This window comes from Athene noctua, chromosome 4, assembly GCF_965140245.1.
Source record: "Athene noctua chromosome 4, bAthNoc1.hap1.1, whole genome shotgun sequence".
Taxonomy (NCBI): Eukaryota; Metazoa; Chordata; class Aves; order Strigiformes; family Strigidae; genus Athene; species Athene noctua.
Window position 1 is genome coordinate 25,114,887 of NC_134040.1, and position 20,679 is coordinate 25,135,565.

At 35.3% G+C, this 20,679-nt stretch overlaps 1 protein-coding gene across 1 annotated transcript in view; it reads right to left on the reverse strand.

Moving 5' to 3' along the window:
* ARAP2 (ArfGAP with RhoGAP domain, ankyrin repeat and PH domain 2) overlaps window positions 1-20,679 on the reverse strand; it is a 134,883-nt gene that overhangs the window by 103,417 nt on the left and 10,787 nt on the right. The window contains exons 4-8 of the mRNA XM_074903800.1: window positions 17,416-17,501; window positions 16,267-16,623; window positions 12,831-12,900; window positions 7,228-7,348; window positions 4,183-4,364 (exon numbers count right to left, since the gene is read on the reverse strand). Coding sequence (XP_074759901.1) covers window positions 4,183-4,364; window positions 7,228-7,348; window positions 12,831-12,900; window positions 16,267-16,623; window positions 17,416-17,501 — 816 coding nt within the window. The remainder of the gene's footprint in view (window positions 1-4,182; window positions 4,365-7,227; window positions 7,349-12,830; window positions 12,901-16,266; window positions 16,624-17,415; window positions 17,502-20,679) is intronic.

Sequence of the window (20,679 nt, forward strand, 5' to 3'; positions counted from 1 at the left end):
AGTCTGTGTTTCTTAACAGAGATAAGAACACAACACTTCCGCTTACATATCCCTTATGCACACATCCCTTCTTCTTCCCTCCATGGTCATTCACATCAATTCCTCTCTTTTAGAATGCCATTCTCAAGCATCATCTTTGACTTGTCCTTCCATCTATCCCCTTGTCAGTTTTCTACGTTATCATACCCTTTGCCATCTTCTACCTGTTTAATATAGTTTCCTATAATAGATCTTCTGATGTCCAGTTTTGCTTTAAATGCACTATTAGCATTAGAGAGGAAATGAAAATTACTAGGCACTCTTACTGGTTCAATCAACATGAATAAACATTTCCATCTGCTACAGAGCAAATCATTTCAATCTTCGACAAAACAAAAAACCCTCTGAAATCAGTAAGAGCATTGAGCCAAAATGAAACAAAAGGGTTTTGATAAGAAATGGATACTATTGCTTGTACGTAACTGAGAGAATACTCATCACTATTCAAGCTTTAACTTGGAGTCATGCATGGATGAAAAAAAGTCACAGATAATTAGGCAAAAAGTCACAAATAATTATAGCACACAGCCATACATACTATTTCCCAGTCTTTATATTTAGCAAAGTTTCCTCAAATATCCCAGGTAAATACATCTATTTCATAACCACCCAAAACAGTAACAAAAAGGATCCTGAATTCTCTTTATCAAAGCCAAATTCTAGGGCAAACACTGTGACACCTAGATCCTCCCTGACTTTAGATATCAGTGAATCTTAAATATAACATAACGAAGGGGGTATATTCTAGCAGACCGGGGAAGCATCTGCAGAGCCCTTCTGACGGTCACACAGAGGGAAGGTTATCACTGGCACCATCACAGCAGACTGACATTTCAAGCCAGTGTTTGAGCTGTCATGAAGCATCAGATGACATGTTTTTATTTAAGCACGAATGATTTTGAAATAGAAATGGGAATTTCACCAAGTTGCAGGTTGAACAAATTGATTCTGTACGATCCATTTTTCACTTTTGCTCCAGAGAGGAAGTTTAAGAAATTCACACTACATGGAGAGTCAAAGAAATTGATGGTTTCATACTAGCACTATATCACTGCCAGAAGCTCAAGCTAAACCAATCACTTTTTAAACTAAAAATGGGCCTGAGACATGATGTTCTGATCTCAATCTGAACTTCACGAAGTTCATGGTGGTTATGTTAGGATTTGGCATTTGACTTAGGATCTTCTCCACTTTTAACAATGAAGAAAAATCTTTTAAAGCAACAGTGGACTCTCCTCTATCAAGTTTAATAGAAATCAATGAATCAGCTTGATCCAATCTCATTTCAACATTTTAAGTAGTCTAAATAGGTGTCTTTTAGCACTGCAGTTATAATAAACCTCTCTAAGTCTCTCCAGGAGTCGTTCTAGTATGGATGTGAATTCCAATATGAACAGGATTTGAGGACATCCCTAGACATATTTGCCTGGTAATTACTGGCTAAAGCACAAACTTGAGACAAGGAAAGATTTACAGAACAACAGAGCCCTCTAATGGATTAATGCTGTACTACAGGGTTTTTCTTCAGTGCTGCAGTAAAAATTACTCCGTTTTCAACTTGAAAATAAAAGACAAGAGGTACCAAGAGAAGAATTACAGACTATGAAAGCTTAAAGACAGAAACTATTTTGATTCCCAAGTAGCCAGAAATTGCATAAAGAAAGAGACATTGTTCAAATGGAGGATCTAAAACAAAACCTCTTAGGACCACCGGATATTTTTAAGTAAATAAGCTTTGGGAAGAAGTTGGTTTTGCACCATTGTTTGTAATATTCATACACACAGAAGAAGCTGACAGGCTGGCAGCATGTCTAACCTTCATTCTGTTTCAGGGTTTGATTTTGGTTTGCCTTCTGCCACACTGCAGTCAGTGATCCCTGAAGAGCATCCATGTAGTAGAAGGGAAAAAACATCTAGTAGAATGGCTGTGTAAGGTGTGCTTTCATGATCAACTAAAGCAAATCTGAAATCAATGATGTTGAAAGGGCAGAGCTGATATAACTTACCATACAGCCGCACAAGCAATAGAACCAACACACGTACACACAAAATAAGACTTTTTAAAAAATCTATAAGAAAGGAAATGGATTGAGGGGTGAGGAGCAGCCTTAGATTACTCTAGATAGTCATAATCTGCACTCTGAAAACATGTAACAGAGCAGTCAACAACCCTTCAACAGTGAATGGCTCTGGAACGGTTTTGTATCAACATACACAGTCAGAAAAACTGACTCAGCATGGTGGGTAGGGCTGGGAAAGCCCCATATCAACACAAAAAGATCGAAGAACTACTTGAGGCAAAAAAAAAGGTGCACATAATGCTTATATGAAGGTAGAGTAAGAAAGAAGGAAGAAAGCAAAAATTGGATGCCTGATACTGAAAATCTCAAGAGGGACATAGCTAGTTTCAAATGACATATCACTCTGGAAGAGAAATTTCTCCACAGGTGTGTATATCTCATTGAAGTACCACATTTGCCCCTTAATCAAGAAGCTTAGAACACTCATAAGGGAGCACTCAAAAGTATTCAGGGGCGTAAGATGAATACAGTATTGATCCTAAAGGTAAAAGCGGCTCATTACAATGAACATCCACAAAGAGAGGACTCTCATGGATGAGAAAGCATTCCAGGGATTCTCACAGATAAAATACCTGGAAAGCTCATGACAGAACTGTAACATTTAGCACTGCAGCACAGTATGGGTAATCCCACAGGCAGAGACTGCAAAGTAAGTTGGTCAAAATAATTCTTTCTACTAGAATGATGTAGAAGAGCCTCAGTGAAATACGGGGGGGGGGGGGGGGGGGCTGCATTTTGGGTTTTGTTCCTCCTTAAAGACCTCTAGCTGTAAACTTTACTTAAAGAAACTAACTGGCAGGTCACCTACTCATCACAATAATCAATACTGATTATTTCAGTATAGCTAAAGAGTACTGTGCTCCACTACAAAGACCAATTTCTCTCCAAGGAAGGAAAGGAAGGAAAGGAAGGAAAGGAAGGAAAGGAAGGAAAGGAAGGAAAGGAAGGAAAGGAAGGAAAGGAAGGAAAGGAAGGAAAGGAAGGAAAGGAAGGAAAGGAAGGAAAGGAAGGAAAGGAAGGAAAGGAAGGAAAGGAAGGAAAGGAAGGAAAGGAAGGAAAGGAAGGAAAGGAAGGAAAGGAAGTCTGCCATACCCTGGGAAAGAATAGCAGGATCTAGCATTGGACATTACATGGTCCTTCAAGCCTACCTAAATAACTTCACACTTTAAAGGATAACAGGAGAGGAAGTAAAATCAGCTCCAAAATGTCAAGTATCTTACTGAAAGACCATTCACATTTGAAACAGGAGTTTGCCTGTACACAAATTTGAGAGAAAATGAGAACAAGGCAAGCATGTAACAACACCTCCCCCATATGCTCTCCCAGGTTCCAGCTACTTGTCGGTCACTGATTTCCTCACACAGAAACAATACATTCCACTTAATGTCCTGCAATAGATTTTTCTTCCACTAGTTCACAGTCATTCATTAAACCAAATTATCCCCATTTATCCCCTACTTACAGCATCTGAAAGAGTTCCAACAGCTAACTATATCATAATGATAGACCTACTTCAATGTTTTCTAATACTGGATTTGTTTAGACCTACTTCAATGTTTTCTAATACTGGATTTGTTTAACATATTACAGTGCACAACAGAAACCGGCTAGTCTAGGTTCTTAAAAACACGAACGTTGGTTTTGAACATTTAGCTGAAGTATCACTTAAATACCACAATCTATTTCCGTATAACAGACTTTCCAGAGCACTGTATTATAGGACAGTGAAACCAGTGCACAAAATAAGCCTTCTGATTTAATAGAGTGCTTATGGCACACATTTTAAAAGTGAATTAATCCCAGCCCTACCACTAACTTGTTGTGACACTTAGGGCTTTCCACTTCACCTCACTATATATTAGTATTTTCCATTGTACAATAGACATAATGACACTTCACCTGCTTTTGAAGCCTTGTGAGAACTGCAGCAATAGAGTACTACATAAAAAGACATATGCATTTATATTGAAATGCATCTATTCAGAAAGACCATCAATTTCCAACTCACTAGTTAAACCATGTTTATTAGCATTCATTCACAAAAAGCATATGAAAAATTTACCTGCTCATTTTTGCAGATCCACACGGTATTCCCCTGAAGTAGAATAAAGATTTTGGCTTTGTATCCTTTCAACTCAAGATACCCACTTTTCTCAGGGGTAACAGAAGTTCGAGACTGAGAGTTATTATCAGACTGCAATTTCAAGGCACTGAGCATTGTATTAACCCAGTCGTTCCTTTCCTCTAAACAAGAAAAAAAAATAGACATGGTTAAGCAGCAACTCCGTTCTACTCTACATGCTGGTTTTCCTGTTGTTCCTACTATGCTATGCTGGTGGATGGTATAGCTATACCATATCACAGAGAACATCAAACTTGAAGAGGAGGTGTAAATAAATACAATATAAGAGTCTGTATAAGTGGAGATCTTAAGAAAGTCAGCCATTCGATTAACTCCCAACAATCAACACACAAACTGAAAGTTAAACTAACTGATGATCAAGATTTTTAAAATCATGACTACTAGGTCTAAGATGTTTAATTCCAAATAGCTTAAAGACTGTGGTGGTAGACCGGTGGCATTCTGGAAGCTAAAACAATGGGCAAGAACTACAGAAGTTTTGTAAGCAAAACCCAGGAAGCCTCAGTATCATCTTTTTAGGAAAGCCATCACCAATGCTATTCTATGCTTGGTCATGCTTTTAAGCAAAAACATTTGGCAATTTACAATCTAGTCCATTAAGGTGTAGTGGTTAAGTTTGATATTGTCAAGGGTACTGAGTAATCAAGAAAATGCAAGTTTGAATATCTTTGCATGCATTATTAATTTAACAACTTACAAATACATGAACACAAGTAGGTGAAGTAATAAAGTTCCACTCAGTCTCATTCACTATGTTCAGGTATTTCACCAGACTAAGATCAATATACTTTAATGCTGAATACTCTGAATGAATTAGACTTCTCCCATGAGACTGGAACATCATGAATATTTCAACTCTTTGCTCTGAAAGATTCAGGTCATAAAATATAGGGGGGGATGGGGGGAGGGGAGCACGGAAGGAAGTGCCTAACATATATAACACCGTATATATAAAGTTGACACCATCAGTGCTGAACACTGCAAAGGACACTGTTAAAACAGTATCATGCTTACTTCATAAGTGTCACGTGCAACAAGAAGGAACAAATACACGAATTTAAGCATCAGAAAACAGTTTGAAGAAGAGGAAGATAGCAGCCTGACAGACTAGCACAGGGAAGGTGATCCAAGTGCTCCTCTTAGAAGTTTTGTTTTCATATACACTCTTTTAAAGTACTTTGAAAAGATCACTGGAATATTTCAGTACAGTTGAGGGCATTGAATTACTCTAGAAGATTTTCTTTTTAATGGCATTTCACTCCAATTAAAGAAAACCTCGCTGCATCTGAGCAGATTCTGCTCTAATTCCTTGCTATCCCTTAACGACTTAATTTTTTGTCCCTAAACTTTCCAAAGCATTATAGATAGAGTTTCTTCCTCTAGATCAATGCAAAAATAGTAGGGTTTTTGATATTTAAAAAAAAAAACAAAAAAAACCAAAAAACACGCACAACCCCCCCAAAAAAACCCACAAAAAACAGAGCACTATAAGGAAACAAAACAAGCACTATGATCCAATGATTGCAGACCAACATTGGTACCAATGGGCTCAGGTCAATGTGTCATAGTATGCTTTTATTCTGATACTGCAGCAGAAAGAAAGGAAAGTTAATAAATAAGGTCCACAGGACAAAAATATGTATAAAAGTCTCTATTTCAAAATCTTTGAAAACAAGTTAAGTACCCTTTGAATAGTCCCAGAACAATTCCAAACCACAAAACCACAGAAGGAACATCATCAAGTAACAGTCTGCACACATAACAGAAAGCAAGCAAGGGTTATTTACATAGTTTACTATGTATATATCATCCAGCTCGGGATACAGTAAGGACCAAATTATTTTCTAAACTTAAGTGAACAGATTTACAGACAGGCCACTATGGTCAAAGATGTTTATATACTAACTAAAAATACAATTTCATGTATAACAAGTGGATGCTCTGAATGTATTGTATAAGTCATATAAGTTGTTAACGTTTTTGTAGTATTCAAAAGCAATGGTCCATAAAGCAAATTACGGCCCTACAAATTGTACTGCACTAAGATGGTTACATTCCAATTTATTAAAGAAAGTTTAAAAAGGAATTTGGAAGAGAAAGGCAAAATAATAAAAATAGACATACTTTTTAACTCAGCTAAGAGCCTAAAAATGCCTGAAATTATTTGAACCAAACCTGATAAGAAGGATTTGTTCACTGATGCTGCACTCTGGTTACAGCCTACAGCGAATGTTTACAACCAAGCTATAACCCATAAAAACAGTATTTGATAATGGAAATGCTGAGAGACCCTTAGCTATAATGGGTCTGGCATGTACTGCTGTAAATATATATTGCATATCTTTTTTTTCTAGGTATTCCATTTTATTTGATTGCTTCCATAAATAAGTCATACATGCACTGATATTGATTCCACATATTACAGCTGTAGATTGATAAAGCATTAAATTAGAAGGCATATTAACTTCCCTACGACAATTTACATTTGTATTCTCTATCAATACATGGCTGAAAATACCGTATAAGGCAGTAAATACACACAGAAAAGAACAGATTTCCTTTTATCACAGCATCACATTCAAGCCATCAACTTCATTGTTACTCTTTGTCAATTTTATATCAAGTGGTGACTCGGAGCAGATGGCTGAGAGCACAAAGGCCATACGAGCTGCTAGTGAGACCTGAGGAATGTCCAGACAAATTCATCTTTTGGAAGGATGGGGGATGAGGCAGAAGAGTTGGAAAAAAGCATTCTCATTTTGATATTTTTAGAAGCCATTCCCAAAAATTTCAGATGTTCTCACAAAGCTTAGACTTATCTCCAGTTTCACTTTATGAGCCCCAAACAGCTGGATTCCAGAAATATTTCTGGTAATGTAACAAGATATATTTCACAAACATAATTTAACAGCAGTGACTACATGTCTTTTTGTCAATCACTTCATCAATATATGTTATACTTACCTTCCTTATCCACACGGAAGACGAAAGTCCTATGGGATGTGACAACTTCAAATTTATTCTCCCCATGAACTCTTACTGTTGATATAGCAGAGAGCAGTATTATTCCCTTTGAGAACACTTCCTATAATAAAAATGCAATAGAAATAGTTACTAACTCTCATGGAACATTAAATGTCTCTCAGGTAATGTTATTTGCCATGACGTTTCAGAAGTTCGCATACACAGGTTTTGCTCCTAAAAGTTCACAATACTATTAATAAAACTGCATCAGTATCTGAACCACTTCACTACCTACACATCACTGACTTCACTGTTCTGGGCCCATCTGTAAAATCCCATGGCGAGATAGAATGCATATATTTGAGATACCACTTCATAAGTTTCTTATGGCACTAATATTGCAAGATATGGGGGGGGAGTAATAGAGCGACTTGGTGGATACCTGGCACTTAGCCAAGGTCAAAAAACGACAATCACACTCTCCTAAATTTACAATTTTACACCAAAGTAAATTACATGGACTATCTCACAGAACCATAATTAAAAAATATGTAATTGTTATACTTGTAGAATAGAATCGGACAAGGGAAAAAAATGTGCCTTCTCCAGGCAAAAAATTCCAAAGAATTTTTCTGTTCCTTTCCCACTACTTCAATGGGTAGCCAGTAAGGAAAGTAAATTCACTGATTTTATCCCTAGCTTGAAATCAAAGAGGGTGACCACTCTCTGGAAAAATCCATTGCCCTGTCATTACTAACAAGAATCTTCTAGCTTTGATCAGGTATGTACTTTTCTGCTACATGAGGCAGAAGAACAATGCCTCAAAAACATAATTTGGCATCATAGCAAATTTTCCCAAAATTTGCTAATTTTGAACTATGAATTGAGAGAGACAGCTGAATACAAAAGCAAGATAGGAAAAAGGAATTGCTATAAGTACTTTATCCAAGTATCTTGTCTTTTAACCTAATTAACCAAAATATTTGGGGGGCAAGGTGGAAAGGAAAGGTCAAGCAGACATAAATACTTCTGCACAATTCCTGGATTCCAGAGTTAATGCTGCTGCTCCTGTCCCCACTATGCTTTGATCAACTGGTTTTCTATACTAAGACAATTCAGATATGCTACTAAGATTTATGATCCAGATGCAATAACAGTCCAAGAGTCAGCTCCCCAAAAGGATTTGTATTGCAGTAACTTTCCTCCTAAAGTATAAATTATTATCATAGACTTTATACAAGGACTTAAGGAACCACTGTGAATGCTAAGCATGAAGGATACACAGGATCATTTTTTTGTTTACTAAGTTTAATACACCTGATTTTTACCAAATTCACACTCATGTTTCACTTCTGTGTAATAATATGTCAGTGAATGCAGTTTAGCACATAAATAGAAACATCGACATACAGCTAAAGTGAATGTGTTACTATAACTACAGACAACTACTCTGTCACTCAGAATAATCTTAGTATTGCACATCTATTTTCATTGTCAGAAGAGAGATTTTAACGTATTCATTAATAAGGTTGGATATTATGTTAATTAGCACTCCTTCACAATGGCAAAGCAAACTTGTTACATATTTGATTTCTAAAGGTGTTCAGATATAATTATATTACGGTGTTTGCAGGCATCTACTGGATGTATTTGGTACTGTAAGACAATAATTCAGACAGCTGGAAGTCACAGCTATTTTATTTTATTTGCTTAAAATAAAAAGTCAGTCTGCTTTTAAGCTGAGCATAGTTTTGGTTTTGCTATTTAAACAATCATCCTTTCTAAAACTTTGTTCTCCAAGGCATACATATTTTCAAATACAGTTTAAACCATAATAATTTCTCAATCTTTCTTCTGCTGCAGCTTCTGTCTCATGTGCAAGAAATAATGTCTACTGTTAAAAAGCTCTTGTTGATCAAGATACAATTTCTCTCTTTGAAATACTCCAAACAAGAAATTAAGGAAATTATCTAATATAGAAAACAAAACCAAACACAGCCAAGAACCTCACAGTCTTCTGTTACTGAGAGGTGTACATGAGTTTTAAGGCTGCTAAAAATTTTCCAACAGAATAATTTTCTAGTGGGGAAAGAAAAAATTTTTTTGCTGTCAACTTATTTTCAAATACAGCCCAGTGTCACTCCTTGATAGTTCTATTTCAGAGTTGGGCTAAAAGATCCTGGAAAACACCATTTTTGCACTGCTTTGGCTTTCATTCCACAACACATTAAATATGACCTGTTTCAAGAATAGCAACGATTCACCTGTTTTGCAGTGAATTTTGTGTTTTGTTATGTTTACATGCAACATAAAGAAAATATTTAAAGTTCTCCACATGAAAAGGCAAGGTTTTTTCCTAAATCAGTAATATACTTGTTCAGGGCTCTAAGATATTTTTAAATAAAAACTTTCAACATAAAAAGCTTTACAGCTTTTCACTTTACTATAAAGTACGTGTTAGAGCACTGCAGTTCTGCCAAAAGTACAAAGAAATTTGAAAGAAAAACTGTGTATATTGTGTAGCTGAGAAGAATTCTCAAATTCTACCTTCCCCTCTTCAGTTTGCTCTCACTTGAGTTAACCACATTCCGTTAAGACAAAACCACACGGGATGTTGCTGTGACCACATCAATTTGCTCAGGACCACGAACATAGAAGGAATGAGCAGCAACACAGATTTAAACAAAAACTATCTGCTGTTTATACTAAATGAAATATTTTTTTCATATATTTAGATGAAAGGTAAAGAACAGATCTCTATCGATTAGAAGTTGACATACAACTAGATCAAGGTTAGAGAAAATTAAGGTTTAAGTCATTCAGAAGTGTTCAGATGGGTTAAGTACACATTTTTAGAAATACTACCCTCTGTGTCTTCCCTATCCATCCCCCACTTCTTTCATTCTTCATTAGCCATGTAGCACACTTCCCCTTCTTGAGAACCTTACTTCTCTCAAGTTCCTAATTTGAATGACAAATAGAGCTATTTAATATTGGTCATGTTTCTGGATAAATTGAACAGTTTAATTTCACTGAGTCTACCCTTCTCTGCTTGTAATAATCAGAAAAATACTCAAGTATGGGTTTCCTTTTGAGAACTACTTTTAATTGATATGGGAAACCAAAAGTGTAACAATTCCTTGTCTGTCTAGGAAGATCCTTGGACAAACACATTAGAATAGACAGAACTTGCTATTAAGATCATAAGTTAAAACAACTTCCCTGTTTAAATAGATAAAGATATTTATATATCTAGCTACATAGCTAGAAGGAGGGACCTGCTGCCTTGCAATGAACTATACCTGTCTTTTGCCAGAACCAGCTCCTGAGCTGCATGCAGTCTCCATGGGTCTGCAAATAGTAGCTTATGATGTCAAGGTAACAAGATCCAAACAACAGCAGGAACATATTAGTATCCATGTACCAGGCAATATGAATACTCGGTGTGGGAGTAGTGATCCAGCAGAGACCACTGTATAAAAACTCATGTTCCCCAGTGACACCACTGCTCTCCCAACACAATCCCACTGTGCCCTGAGAACCACTGGTAGCCAACTATGCTTTCCTCTTATCTGCAAGATAGTTCAAGAGTTTCACCAAATCCTCAGTTCCCAGAATTTGCTTCAGGCCTCACAGTTCTCAGACATACAAAGTTCTTAGCATATTTGACTCATCAAGTTAACAAATCAGCCACCCAGATTTGGTCAAACTGTATACACACACAGATCAACCAGCATGTCTTTCAGTCATAGGAGTGAGGTTTTGTACTCAAATTCCAGGAAAAGTGAGACAAAGAAGCTTCAGACCAAGCCTTTTGCAAGCTCCTGATAGTCTAACCAATCGCAGAGACCTTTTAAATAGAGAATAAATAGTTGGTAGCCTTATATGCATCATGTGACACACTAAATACTCCCCTGAGAAGAAGGGAAGATTTCTGGAATCTCCTATGAAAGGCAAATGTATAACAAGTACTAGACTAACTGACCTCCAAGTAACTTTTTCAGTGACCTTCAAAAAAAATTAAAAATCCCCAGTGCAGATACAAGATTTAAAATTCTGTATTAGCATTTCTTTCCCTAATTATGCTACAGACAGTGTTAAGCAAATCCCAGCGCTGTGTTTTTCAAGTCTTTCTTAATGACTAACTCTGCTTTTCTGCTTCTCTGAAGCCCTAGGATGAATAACACAAAGGGGTAGCATTTTTTGTCACTGCAATCCAAATGCTATTCTATTCTTCCCTTTATCTACAAAATCGTCTTCTACTGCGAGTGAAGCAAAATAAGCAAGTAAAAACAGATTGTTTCGTGGTCCTTATCAGTAGGCGTAAAGATCAGTGTAAATAATTTTTTTACTTTTTGTTTTTAATTTCTCTGGCCCGTCAGGAAATAAACAGTCTTCTTACTTCAGTTCTACACCCCACATTATCTGCTAAAATAGAGCTAAGAGTGTGCATGTTATAAAGCATCTATAGGACTCTTACTGAATACCACCACCCAGCATACTACTCAGGAACTTTTAACTGAAATTGTATTTTGTTCCTAATTTAATGTTCATCTTCAACAAGAAATGTTTTCCAGCATTTCAAATAATGAACATGAATAGAACCTCAGCTCCACCAAACACACATATTATACAATCATCTATTACTTTTGAGTTTAAGTTCTTCATTTCTTCCAAGAGGAGAAATTAACTAATCACAGAGCAAAGTAAAAATAATTTAATAATTTTGTAGTGCTCTAAATTGTATTAAATAAAAAAAAATAAAAAAAAAAAAAAAGGAAAGAAAAAAAAATAAGGCAATTTTTCAAAAAAGACATGTTTAAAGACAGGTCTCCCCTTCCCCCCCCCCCCCCAAAAAAAAGGCATTTCTATTGTGAAAAAGAAAAAGTCAAGTCTTTTTTCAGTCTCAGTTTCACAAAAGGAATACACATTTTGTTGAAAACCATGACTTACAAATCCATTTTTGTATAACAAATCAGAAGTGAACTATAAGCAAAGCAATTCATGACTCTGCAAACATTTCAGTAAGATTCAGCCCTTAGACAAAGAACAGCCACTGACATCGCATTACCATGCTCATTTTAAAGACACATTCAAACATAATCTAGTCCAGCAATGTGTGATTATTCCTAGAAGACAAACAGGAAAGTCACATTTTTAATTAAAGAGTAAACAGGTGTACGGAGTTTTTGGATTTAACAAGGTCTTCCATGCTACATGTAATTTCTCTCTCTAAATCTCCAGCATGCTGCATTCCCATGACAAGACACTTTGCAACCACCATCAGAATAACACCGGATCTCTTACATGTGTTTTGCATGATCCTGTTCTGTTTTGCAGAATGCAGCAGTATCACTCAATAAAGTAAGAAGTTCTGATATCTCCCTGAAAAGGTCAGAAATACAAGCCCTTCTAGAAAACAAGAGGATGAACAATACATGAAGATCTCAAGTACACCTTAAAATACATCCTAGTACTTTGCAATTGAAAACTAATTTAAGATGAATAATCATTTGTAATTATTTCTGAATTTCTTCATGACAACATACATTTGTCCCAAATGACAAAAAAATGTCCCAAATGACCAAAACCACATCACTTACCTTTTCATTATTGTAGTAAGAAATGCTGTCTCCATCAAACTTAACCCAGCGCTTCTGAAACACACGTTTGCTGTGAATCAAAAATTAATCCTATTAGAATTATAAACACAAGTTAACTCTGGCTTTTAAGAATGTCTCAAGCACAAATTATAGAATGATCAAATCATGTTTAGTGCCCTGTGTTTGGGCCTAAACATTTTGAAAATTAAAATAAATCTTAGTCCTATCATATCTTTTCAAAAGGAGTATGCCGATTTCATAATAAAAAAACTGGACACAAGAAGTGCTTCTTTTTTAATCACTTCAGTTTCTTTTCTCTCTATTTCCTCCTCATGTGTTCTATATCACATCTAAAGTGACAGAGGAAAAAGAACTTTCAATAATGTAATTTTGCTTAAAATTAACAAGGACGAGAAATGACTATTTTTATTGGAGGCAAAAGAATATTCTGAACACAGAGTATACCTTTAAGTGTTACAAGCTCTGTGAGATACTTTCCAAAAAAGAAAGATGAGAACCTAAAATGACCATCTCACTGCCATGTTTATGAGGACATCTCTGTTTACGGGCTGTGTCATCTCCAGTCATCAACATCTCCTGAACACTCTCTTTCCTGGCCAATGAATCAATAGAGGTCACATCACTCAACAGGTACAACATAAAATTTCATTTTCAATTTGTGTTATCAACTGGACATCATTAATGAGAAGCTCATTACATTATTTCAGTTTGCTATTAACTCATGCCCTATAAGGACCTCCTGAAATAATTATTTTTACATGAACCTGAAGTAGTCAGTTATACTCATTAAAAATCTTGACGGCCTATTACTTATCATCTATAAAAGTTTCAATTCTAAAATCTATTAAATGAGTTAATTAAGCAAGAACAAGACCCCACTCTAACATCTCTTTGCCAACATTATTTCCTTTCCTGCTAAATGAGTGATCTGCTTTAGGATTAGTAGACTGTGATAGTTTATCAAAACTTTAATCAAATAGCAGTTCCGGCTTAATTAACCTGTATTATATGACTACAATTAATCATCATTTTTCATAACCTGGAAAAGCCAATGTAAAATCTATTTTCCATTAAAATGTCAATAAACTTCAAGACAATGCAGGGAATAAAAACTGAACCTAAGTACCACATATGATGTGAGTAAACTGAATTGCTTTATGATTTATAGTGAGCTCACTAAAAAGAGAAGCTGTACTGTAAATGCATAGTTTGTAGCAATTTAAGAAAACAGTATTTATTCATTCCTCTGAGGAGTCAGAAAGTGCCAGGTGTAAATAGGATAATATAAATGTAATGTAAATATAAAAATAATGTAAATATAAAAGGAGGAGGGGGCATAGGCAAGGAGGGTAGAACAGAAAGAAACATTCAGCTAGCCGGGACTAAAATAAAATATGATGGTGCTTTAAGGGATAAAAAAAAAATAATTGTGGGTTTTTTCCTTTGGTTGATTTAATTCTTCAGATATTTGAGAAATAGTATTGTAAGAAGAAAACAAAAAAAATGTAGCATTCATTAAACCACACTAAAGAAAAAGTCCTTGAAATTTAGCCAAGGAATATCACTGGCTCAAGGCTAATGACCCTGCAGCTGTTCTACTCAGTCCTAACCAGTACTAATTTTGTGGTTAACTCATTATCTTTTTTAAATAATACATTCTCACACAGGACTATCTAAAGCCTTCACACTTTGTTCGCAACATTCCTTCAAATAGTGTAAGAGGAGTCAGCTGGAACCAAGAACTACACTTTCTATCACTCTATTAGCTAACTGCCAAGAGTGCTGTTTAAAGAAAAAAACCAAAGGTCTCCAAGTGAAACAAAACAAAAGTTAAAGCTAACTGCAGCTCTGAGAAGTCAACACACTAATAATTCTGAAAAAAAAGATGTGCAATTACATATTATACTGGGAAAAAGTCTTTTAACTCTGTGTATAACTATTCTTTGATTCTTTACCAAAAGTAAACAATGATGACCCATAAAGGTGAATGAAACTTTTGGGAAAAAAAAAAAAAGTTTGAGCAGATTGAAATTCCATGCTAATAAAATAGGTTTATTATATCAGGTTTATTCCTTCTTGTTATTCAGCTTCAATGATTATTTCTGTTGAGACAGTGATACAAGTCAAAAATCAAAGAAATTAAAACTTGCTGAATCAGAACTATTAAAAAGGAACAACAAAAAAAACATGGAAATTGCTGTAAAATAGAGCTCCTCCCAGTAGGCTCTAACCAGATTGAATTCTCAACCAGTTTAATTCAGTAACTTTTTCACTAAACTGAAAAAAATTAATTGCTGTAGTAATTGACAAGTATTGATTATTATTATTATAACCAGAAATAATGAATGGCCAAACAGTTTTAACTACCTTTCAGTGTAGCTGAACATACAGTTCTAAGAGCAAAGAATGCAGTACTAAGGCCTGAGTAGAAGTGGATGTGTTACAGAACTAACAAGGATGACAGTTTTAATTTCTAGATCATATAGATCATAACAACTAGTGAAGATCAGAAATAAAAAGTAAAACTCTGTGACTTTCAACACAAAAAGGAATTCAGAAGAAAGACCTAAGAACAATTGGAGAACTGAAAACCACAATTTAAAAGAAAGAATAGTCTATTCAGTTTATTAAAGTGGAGGTTAGAAGAATTTCATCAGAGTTTGCTAGTGTTTATGAAGGGAAGATCTGATAAGAGTGTTCTTTAATGTAAAGCAATTTACGAAGAGCTGGAATTTAACATAGGTTAAAATCAAACAAAAAACTTTTTAAAATAATAGAAATTAAACATAAGAAATTTTTTTTTAACCCATAAATGTGGCAAAGCCTATTCTCTTTGTATTGTGTTCCTCTCTCTTCTTGATAATTTGAAGTCTTAAACCAAGACTTGGGCTCAGATGACTTCCATCAAACTTGAGGCACATCAATAAACTAAACTAGGAGACAATTCATCCTAGGTGCACTTCTAAACTCACAATTCTGAAACTGACAGGATCTCCAGTCACACTAATTATTAATGTATACATCCATAGCCAAACTGGTAAAGTAGCATTTCAGAATCGGGAGTTTGGTTTCACTTACTTTGTGGCCCACAGAAAATTAGCAAAAATGTACAGATTGGAAATACTGGTACAAATTAATTCTGTATTTTTCTGCTATGGTTCACAAGTGGTGATCAACATTTTTAATAAAAATATTTTTCCTGCATGCACCTCCTAAATGAACTTTAAAACTGCTAACATCATTAAAAACTTAAGAATTCAGAACTTGCAACATGCTCTTGCAACAAAAACAGTTCCTTTCCCTTCCTACCACTGATAGTAAGAAGTGACCAAATACAAACTTAATATCTCTCATGCAAACATACGTCTTCAATCATACATCTACAATTATACAGTAATCACTGCAAATACCATACCCTTGAGGGGATAATTTATCCAGCCATCCTGCTTTAAACTTCTTTACTGATGGTCCATAAAAACAAGCATACGGTGTTATTGATTCATTCCCAATCGATGTTTGATCTCCATCAAAGTGCCGAAAATGCATTTGTTCACCGACCAAGCAATCTGAATCTCCACTTCGTCTCTTACTACAAGATGCTGATTGTGTTTTGGCTTTATTTTTCTTTTTCTTTAAAGGCAAAGAGCATTGTTCCACAATCGAATACACAGATTCACTTTCAGATTCTCTTGGTGCTAATGATTTATTTTCCTGAGACAGGGATTCATTTTTTGCAATTTCCTTTGTCTTCTCTTCCTGATTATTAAAGGAACTAGAAACATAAAGTGCATTTTAATCTTAAAGTGTTGCTACAATGCACAAATTTGTAAAATCATTAATTAGAACAAATATTGGTAAGACATACTGTAAACATAACATGTTCAACCATTGTGATAACCACAGACATGCTAAATACAATGTATCTTATAACTATGACCATACCCAATCCTACTTTCTCCATTCAACAGGACTGGTACCAAGGTAACACTTGCTGGTTCCTTTAGAAGCCTGAACAAAAATTTAAAATTAATTCTCTCTCCTCAGAAAACTACCTTCACTCATTTTAACATTTTGGAAGATTTTCAGCATCACCTCTCTCTTCCCTCTCCGACCTCAGTAGAAGCCAGGTACAGACTGGAGACTTAATGAGCGTGTTACCTCCCATTTTGTCAAACCCCTGTCCACCACTTCATGACAGGAGTAGAGAATGGTTTTTAATTTTGTGTTTGGTTTTTCATCTGATGAGGAGGTAGAGTATGAGAGTACTCAGACATGGTTAGATAGAAGACATACAAAAATAAAACATGTTTTCCTTGTTCTGACTGGGGAAAAGAGGGACATCTTCCAAAGCCATGTAAGATTATGAACCCTGGGTTAGACAATCTCAGGAGAGCCACAGAGCCAAAGTTCACCTCCTACAGCATGGGGTAATGGCCCAAATAGGAGGGGGAAAAAAAAAAAAAAATCATGGTTGTGCCTTCAGAGGTAGAGGTCTACTTGTGATATCAGTAAATAACTCGTTCCTCTTTAAATTTTTTATTTCTCTATAACTCCTATTTAATACCATAGATTCTTGCAAGAAGAATACTCTTCATTCATTCTTAGATCCAATTTATTTTCACAAGCCAGGAATTCATTTCCATGAAGTTCCTAGAAAAGAAATACATTGTAATCAACATTTGCACTGATGTAGGAAGGGATGTTTAAATTACTGTAGACATAAATCACACACATACAATAGCCTAACTAGCAAAGCTATTCTTTGCCACATTTTCAAATATGCATTTGAAAGATCATGTTTTTAAAAGTGTTCTAAGAAAAGTTATTTTCAATATTTCCATTCTAAAAAATAATACCAAGATAAAACATTTGAACATAGTCCAAAAAACAATTAAAAAAAAAAAAAAAAAATCAATGTGTAGAAATATCAGTGCTCTGACTTTTCCTGGAGCACAACTAAATGTTATCTTTACCCTGAAATTTTCTAAGCTCAAGAGCCACATGTTGCATGCAGGTTAAGGATACTATTTATGATTTGCCACTGCTAGCCTTTGTTTCACATAAATACTTCTCTGAATTTAATGTACAGCCTTCACAGTACACTAAAGATAAAATAGTAGTAAATTCAAATTCCTACAGTAATACTGAACTCAGTCATATCAAACCTATCTTGCATTTTCTAGCCAAGCTCTCCTTCCTAGAAGGCACATTTATTAATGTTTGTTTAGAAATCTTTATCACAAACTGCTTTCAGTGTACAAAATGTCAAGGTTACCACTTCAAGAACATTACATTTCACATTTTCTAAACTTGATCTGACATTCATACTGCATTACTAAGTTTCTTGATACTTGTCTATCTTCCTTCAAAAAAACCCAAAAAAAACCCAACCAACAAACAAACAAACAAACAACCTTCATGCTTTTTGATGAAAGCATTTTAATTTACTCATTTAAGCTTTGATGCATGTGTCACAAAGCTGAAGGGTGGCAGAAAAAAGTGGGTAAGTTTTCACAATGTTTTCCATTTGTTTTCTGAGCAGCAGTGGCTCATCTTGTACCTGAGGGCTGTACCTTGGCAACATAAAAAGGCAAGCTTAAAAAAAGCACATAGCCCAAACCTGAGTATGTCTACATTTCAGCAAAAATTGTGGAAATCACAGGCTGCCTCTAAGATAAAAATAGGTCAACAGTCTTCCTTCCCTTGCCAATCAGATTCATCATAAAAAAATCTCCGAACACCAAGCACCACCATCAGCCACACACCACACCATTAACTATGTTGTAGTACCAAGAATTTGACAAAAAACTAAAATAAAATAAAACCCACATCCGTACACCTTGTAAACAAACTAAACAGAAAACTCAAAAGCAACCTGTCCACTGCTTATCAAATGCTTGGGTTGACTAGAATCTCACAAAAGGAGACACAACAGTCAGAAAGCTAATACCATCACCCAGAAAGCATCTTCAGAGTAAAAACGATCAGTATCTTTTATCTTCATTTGTTTATCAGGATGCAACTACAAACACCATACCCACTGAAGCTATATGCTAGTATCTCCCATAATCAATCATTATGATAACAGTTTTATGCCCATCTTGTGCCCACTCCACAATCTTCAGCACTTGGGCAAGTGAATTCAGGGAGCATGAGAACTTCCAAGCAATCATCAAGAAACGCATTTCTATTGCCAGTAGATTTTAAAATGTAGAAGTCCACAAACAAAGAAAAATTGTGGGGACAGGGAGTTTTATTTGCTCACAAAGACATGTATTTAATCCAAATTAAGTCCCAAGCATTTCCATTGTGTTGTTTACAGAACTACTCTGCAAGATACTCAGACTCAAAATGAGACAAAACTCTCGTGTCCCAACTCCTGCAAATCTGAGGTATTATACAAAAGTAGTTAGCAGCAGCATTTTCTAATGCAGACATCTTTACAGGTAGAAGTATTTCTTAAAATATAGGTATATATATATTACACAGAAACTGTCTCTAAATATGTACTGTTCTTATGCATAGGAAGGACTTACCCTGGCAGAAATCTGTCTTCCAGAGCCCAGACAGATGGAACTGCCTACTTGCAGCCCTGTATAAAAATCCTTTACTTTCAGATACATTTTTGGTTTTAGCTTTTTCTAATGGGTAGCCTTGCTGATCAACAGTGAGTCGGGAAACCTGAATGCTAAAACACGGACTGCATGAAGACTATCAGGACTGAAGCTAGATTAAACAAAGACTGTCATTCAGGACAGGCATCTTCCTTAAGAAGTACTACCTTATTCTTCTATTAAAGCTAATGTCACACAGTTCTCCTCAGGTTGGTTCCTGAATCATGGTTTGGCAATACAATTTTATAATAGGTCCATAAATTCCTCCTTTTGAAATATTAAGGGTTCTTATTTTAAAGTGATAAGACTTGCAATCTGGCCAGCATTCCACAGTATCAAAATGCTTAGGAGTTCATATAGTTTACTGAACTCAATATGCATGTTTAATTTATTCTGACAATCAACAGTAAGAAATAAAACCAATACTTCACTCTAGAGGCCTGAACTCATTAGAATTCAGTTTTTCTGTGAAGGAATTCTAATACACTTGAATCTTCAATTGGCTACAACAACAAATCAGTTTTAAAACATTTGGATTTTTAATTGCTTTATTTTTAAATCAGTATAAAAAAAATGTTCCTTCTTCAGGTTGCCCTTTAGACATTTCTCCTAGTTGTCTTTTCCTGACCCAAGTCAAAGGTGTATTTTCTTTATAACTTTAATTCCATGTTCTCTCATGCTCACCTCCAGTCTGTAGTGACTCATTACCTGTTTCTACAGACACTCCCTTCATAAAAGCCTACAGAAGCCTTTTCTTCTTTACACCAGTGAAACAGGAAGAAGGATAATGTCAAACTTATAAGCCCTTAGAACAAACTTCACTCATTCAGTATTACAATTTGCTACGTTTTGTTATATAGAGAAAAACTATATTCTCATGTGAAGTTATCTTTTAAAATGAAGCAACAGTTTCAAGACCTAAAATCTCAGATACTTTACAGTGTTACTTAAGTTTTTTCTTTGTTCCTAGGATACTTGATACCTACTGAAAGAAATCTGAAAGTGAAATCTTATGACCTTTGTTTTTATGGTCCTTCTTCACAATCTTTGTCTGCAATTAAGTTCTAATGGAACTAAAATTATGAAGTTTCCAAAAGGGATTTGATAAATATAACTCAAAAAACTGTTCACATACATGAAAGTGATAATTAAAATCCAAGTCTTCAGATCAGTTATAATATACTGCATTAATCGTGATTCTACGACCTGCAGAA